General features: G+C 45.7%; 1 protein-coding gene across 1 annotated transcript in view; it reads right to left on the bottom strand.

Moving 5' to 3' along the window:
- The window catches only part of CASTOR2 (cytosolic arginine sensor for mTORC1 subunit 2), a 35840-nt gene that overhangs the window by 641 nt on the left and 28996 nt on the right, over nucleotides 1-6203 (bottom strand). The window contains exons 7-8 of the mRNA XM_063146720.1: nucleotides 5742-5824; nucleotides 3078-3172 (exon numbers count right to left, since the gene is read on the bottom strand). Of these exons, the coding sequence (XP_063002790.1) occupies nucleotides 3078-3172; nucleotides 5742-5824 (178 nt within the window). The remainder of the gene's footprint in view (nucleotides 1-3077; nucleotides 3173-5741; nucleotides 5825-6203) is intronic.

Here is a 6203-nt window from a genome sequence, read left to right as displayed (position 1 = left end):
CTTGGACTGCAAGAAGATCAAACCAGTCCATACACCAGGGAATAAAGCCAGACTGCTCACTTGAGGGAATGGTATTAAAGGCAAAACTGACGTACTTTGGCCACATAATGAGAAGACAGGATACCCTGGAGAAGAGGCTGATGCTAGGGAAAGTGGAAGGCAAAAGGAAGAGGGGCCGACCAAGGGCAAGATGGATGGAGGATATTCTGGACTCGACCTTGGGGGAGCTAGGGGTGGCGACGGCCGACAGAAAGCTCTGGCGTGGGCTGGTCCATGAAGTCACGAAGAGTCGGAAACGACCGAACGAATAAACAACAACAATCCTTTGCATATTTAGACAGAAAAAAGTTCAACCCCCAGCTGGGGAATGCTGAAAGTTGTAGGATTTTTTTTTCTAGTCTAAACACGCATAGGACTGCACCCTAAATTGCATACGTCTGCATCTGAATAAAATAATGCTGATGATAAGACATTGGGTTGGATCCAAATTTAGTTGCTGTAGTCCCATTGCAATCAATGGGACATGTTTGGAGTTAACCCATTGCTTTTAGATGATGTACTCATCTATCATAGGCAATTCAATAAAATTTTTGGGGCACAGCACCACAGAAATATAGCATCGTCAGGTTCTAACCTATAGCAGTGGCCAAAATGGTGGACCCTTTTTGAAATTTTCATGTTTTGCAACTTTGCCTGCTTATAGAAAATGTTCTGTTTCACAAAATTCAAATGTTTATATATCAACGGAAAGACCGGATTCACGTAATACAACCAGCCTGCTTCTTTTCCTGGGGGTCCAATCAACTCTTCTCTTCGATGCCATGGCTCTATTTAGGACAAATGTACGTACACTTTTAATTTGAGAAATACTTCCAATATTCACAACGTCTCCAACTGCGCTTCAGTTCCAGATCAAACAGCAAAACTGACTTTCCCCAACTTGAAACAGGACGTATCGCCACTACTGCCATGGGATTGGTCCCCAGAACAAGGGCTGAGATTGGCCAGTTGGGTTTGCAATTCCAATCCGCTTCTTCACTCAATCACACCAGGGTTTGTTTTTAGACTAAAGTAAGCCTAACTTTGGACTGCAGATATTTGCATTCCGGTTTTTTTTTTGGTATTGAATTCAGCACTAAATTCTCTTTCAATTGATATATAAACATTTGAGTATCGTGAAACAGAGCATTTTCTATAAGCAGGCAAAGATGCAAAACACGAACATTTCAAAAAGTGCCCACAATTTTGGCCACCACTGTAGGCTCTCTCTCTCCCTGACACGCTACTTTTCTATGATCAGAAGTTATTTTTGGATGGAGGAGCATTCAGTCATGCGATCCTTCACCTGAAGCAGTACAGCCCAGACAGGTGTTATCACATGAGTGAGAAATACGCCAGTGTGTTAGCTTTAAGGCAGGTGGGGATGCACTTATCTTATCGGCGTGGTTAATGTTCAAGAAAACAAACCAAATGGCCCGAACCATTTGACCTTCGCTATCTGAGATTTGTGTTGACGTTTTCGTTACTGTGTACACATTAAAGCTTCCAGGCTGGAAAAGAGGGCGACGCCGGCTGCGGAAAAACCGAAGGACACCTTGGTATTCCTGCTTGAGCTTTTAATGGGTTAAAAGGTCAGGCTGTTGAAAGAGGCGAGATGCGTGATAATGGGGAACATAGTGGATATGACCGTGAGGACACGGGGGGATTTTTTTGGGGGGGAAACACTCAGCACTTGACTCAGTAAAGCTATACCATTCATTAGACCACCTCGTGATGCCGAAACGAAGAGGTAAGCTTTTGAAATGACATGTATACACACACACACACACACACACACACACACACAGACAGGGTAACTAGGTTAAGTCTCTTACAAAGGCCAGCCTGAATGTTTGATGCTTTCCTCTACAGAAAGGGAAAGGCACCTCTCGTGCAAGCACAGAGTCATTACTGACTCTTGGAGGGACGCCAGCTTTCGCTGACGTTTTCTTGGCAGGCCTTATAGCGGGGTGGTTCGCCGTTGCCTTCCCTGGCCATGATTACCTTTCCCCCAGCTAACTGGGTACTCATTTTACCGACCTCGGGAGGATGGAAGGCTGAGTCGACCCGAGCCGACTGCCTGAAACCAGCTTCCACTGGGATCGAACTCAGGCCGTGGGGAGAGTTTCAGCTGCAGAAACTGCTGCTTTACCGCTCTACGCCACACGAGGCTCTTCACCTCTACAAGCCACACACAAATGAACAGGACAATTGGAATGGACCACGTAGGACATCTCCCCTGGGGTTGTCCAAGTTAGGTTTTCCTTCTGAAGTGGAGCAGTTTAAGCAGAGGTGGGCATTAAGCCGTGTGGGCCTTATAGGTCATAACCAGCACTTTGAACTGTGCCCGGAAACAGACCGAAAGCCAGTGGAGCTGTTTTAACAGGGGAGTTGTCCGCTCCCTGTAACCAGCCCCGGTCAACAATCTGGCTGCGGCTCTCTGAACCAGCTGGAGTTTCCGAACACTCTTCAAAGGCAGCCCCACGTAGAGCGCGTTGCAGTAATCCAATCGGGATGTAACTAAGGCATGTGTCACCGTGGCCTGGTCAGACATCTCTAGGAACGGGCACACTAGCTTTAACTGTGCAAATGCACTCCTGGCCACCGCCGAAACCTGGGCATCCGGGCTTAGGGCTGAATCCAGACGTACACCCAAGCTCCGGACCTGCGTCTTCAGGGGGAGTGTAACCCCATCCGACCGTTCCGTGACTCGCAAAGCGGCTTCGTTTGCCACAGCCGCCCGAACGTATTGGTGCAATCGCTCTGAATGCTTTTGCAGTGGACTGTGCGAGCCATTCACTAATTTGATTTCTGTTATTGTATGGTGATATTCTGTTATTGCCTGGTTGTCTTTGTAATGGCGATTAGGCAAATGCAATAAAATGTTGTGATCATGACCTGCTTTACATGCCAAAGGACCCAGCTCCTCCTGGGAGTGAGATCTGTCCAAAGGGGAATTCCTGTCGGTCAGCATAGATCGTACCGAACAAGACGTACCAGTGGTCCGACTTGATCTAAGGCAGCGTCGTATGACTTACCAGTGCATGATCAAACTTAAAAGTACTGATGTAATAGGCTGGGATATCAGCAGCAGCCAAAGGCTCAGAGATTTGGGCCACAATTCCGCACTCATCTAGGAAGAAGAGAATGAGAAACCCAGGTTACTGAAAGGAAATGTGGTCTGGGCACAGTCACTCGGGTCCTGGTAGCCTCCAGCTTAGGGGACTGCAATGCTCTTTACGTAGGGCCGCCTGCAAAGACCGCTTGGAATCTTTCGTTTGTTCAGAAGACGGGCCAGGATCTCTTCTCGATCCTCCCAGAGTGCAGGAGACGGAATAACAGGCTCAAGTGACAGGAATGCAGATTCCGGCTGGACATCAGGAAAAACTTCCTGGTTGTTAGAGCAGGACGACAATGGAACCAGCGACCTAGGGAGGTGGTGGGCTCTCCCACCCTAGAGGCCTTCAAGAGGCAGCTGGACAACCATCTGTCAAGGATGCTTTAAGGTAGATTGCTGCATTGAGCAGGGGGTTGGACTGGATGGCCTTTGAGGACCCTTCAAACTCTACTATTCTATGATTCTATGAAGACAGACGTGAGGCTGTTCACTCGGGGCATGGGTTCATTTCGCGAGGAATGCAAAATTGTCACGAAACGAGTAATAAACAGGTACATGTGGGGTTGTTGTTTATGGAACTTTCAAACCCTGATGATCCATGTAAATAAGGTTTGCCGTTAAGAGCAGAGTGGAATCTGCTCCTGGCTGCCTGACCGGGTCAGATCCATTTGTCACGGAGGCTGCCAGCAGAGGAAACAAAACAAGTTGAGTTTCAGCGTGCTTTTTGATTAAAAGCAAATCAACGCCATGGGCAGAGAGTCAACCCTGGGGAAAGTGCCTTTGTACACAATGTCCCTCTTTTACTTTGGATCAGTTTAACTCTGAGTAAAACTTCAGTAATTCAATTCTTGAGCTGGGAAAGAAGGTATGAAGAAGTCCTGTTGTCAGGGAGTTGAAAGGCAATGGGAAGACTCATAGCCAAGGCCCCTAGGGCAGAACTCTGCATAAAATTTGAATATTGCAATCTAGATCTTTTATATGCAGACTTAGAAATTCATCGAAATTTCACAGACGACAAAGGCAGCCAATTAATTTTTCATCCCATCCACATCAAATAAAGTCTTCCAATCATTTGCACCCCGCTGCAGCTCAGATGGTCCTACAGGTACTCTGGGTCCAAGTTGTTTCAGGGTTTAAAGATAATAACCAACCCCTTGAATTGGGCTTTGAAACAAACCAGAAGCCGGTGTTGGAGTAAGATAGGAGTAAGACGTCCTGAATGAGCCCCCCCAAAATGGCAGCAGCATTTCGCACCGGCTGTGGTTTCCAAAAACAGCCACACGTAACAACGAAGGGTGACGTTTCAGTAATCACAGATACAAAGCCAGTGGTGGCCAAAATGGTGGACACTTTTTGAAATTTTTCATGTTTTGCCACTTGGCCTTCTTATAGAAAAGGTTCCGTTTCACGAAATTCAAATATTTATATATCAATGGAAAGACCTGATTCACGGAATACAACCACCCTGATTCTTTTCCTGGGTGTCCAATCCACTCTTTTCTCTATTTAGGATGGACGCACGTACACTTTTAATTTGAGAAATACTTCCAATATTCACACCATCTCCAGTGGTGTGTCAGTTACGGAAAAAACAGCAAAACTGACTTTTCCCCAACCTTTTTTTTTAAATTTTATTTATTAAACTCCATTTAACAAAGCAGTTTTTTAAAAAGTTAAAAATACATATAAAAACTTACAAGTCAGACAGCGTTTCTAATAAATACACAAACACGATTTCTGTAGTTGCCGAACCGAGCTTGTTTCCTTCAATTTACTGTGGTCAGAGGAAGATTTGTTAAACCAGAGTTGGATGCCACATCTGTACCATTGATGTAATTGAGAAAAGGAGACCATATTTCATTGAATGGGTCATAGCTAAGTTGGCCCGACGAGACTCTGCGGTGGTAGGTTAATTTTTCAGAGCAGGCTATATCCCACACTTTCCCTTTCCACCCAGTGAGTGTAGGGCCCTTCGGATCCTTCCAATGTTCATCGATTTCTAAACGAGCTGCTGTAAGGAGGATAAATACCAATTCTTTATGGGTAAGGGAAGGGTTTAGAGCGTTGGGCAGGGACAGCAGGGCCAGGCTTGGTTCTGGAAAGATTATCTGATCAGTGGCCTTAGAAATTATATTGAAGATAGTTTCCCAGAACTTTCCCCAACTTGAAACAGGACGTATCGCCGCTCCTGCCATGGGATTGGTCCCCAGAACAAGGGCTGCGATTGGCCAGTCGGGTTTGCAACTCCAACCCACTTCTTCACTCAATCACACCGGTGTTTGTTTTTAGACAAAAGTAAGCAAAACTTTTTTTGCACTGCAGATATTTGCATTCTGTTTTTCTGTATCGAATTCAGCATTAAATTCTCTTTCGACTGATATATAAACTTTTGAAGTTCGTGAAACGGAACGTTTTCGAGAAGCAGGCAAAGTTGCAAAACATGAAAGTTTCAAGAAGTGGCCACAATTCTGGCCACCCCTGTAAGCATTAGCAGAATGGGGTTATATGTATGCTGTTGGGAATCCCAACAGGGCTGGATTTGGTTTGGAGGATGCCAGCAGCCAACCATGCAGACGTCACTTACCAAAGCCAAGGGGCTGCCCTCCGATGCGAACCATCTTCCACAGTTCTCCCGATGCACTTGTAAACAACAAATTATTAGGAAACCTAAGAGAGAGAGAGAGAATGAAAAACAAAACAAAATGTGAAACTGCATGAAGAATGCAACAATTCTGTGGTTCAATGACAAACCCAGGGGAACTTTGGGACATTTCAGAAGCCTTTGATTCAGAATTTTTTGCCCTGAATCCATAACTTTGGGAGTAGAAGGTTGGCTTGGTTTCCGTGCGCCATTTTGGATCGCCCCCATGTGGTTGATATGATGCCGCAGTTGTGGGTGTAATATGCTGTTAACTATTCTGGGGCCCTTTTAAGTCACTTCAGCCTCTGACTGACATTGTGTGACTGGTCTATGTGTGCACACATGCATGCACACACACACACACACACACGTGAAAACTCCTAGCAACTCTGAAACGTACTTACA

Source organism: Elgaria multicarinata, chromosome 22, assembly GCF_023053635.1.
Source record: "Elgaria multicarinata webbii isolate HBS135686 ecotype San Diego chromosome 22, rElgMul1.1.pri, whole genome shotgun sequence".
Classification (NCBI taxonomy): domain Eukaryota; kingdom Metazoa; phylum Chordata; class Lepidosauria; order Squamata; family Anguidae; genus Elgaria; species Elgaria multicarinata.
This window is presented reverse-complemented; position numbering and strand designations above follow the sequence as displayed.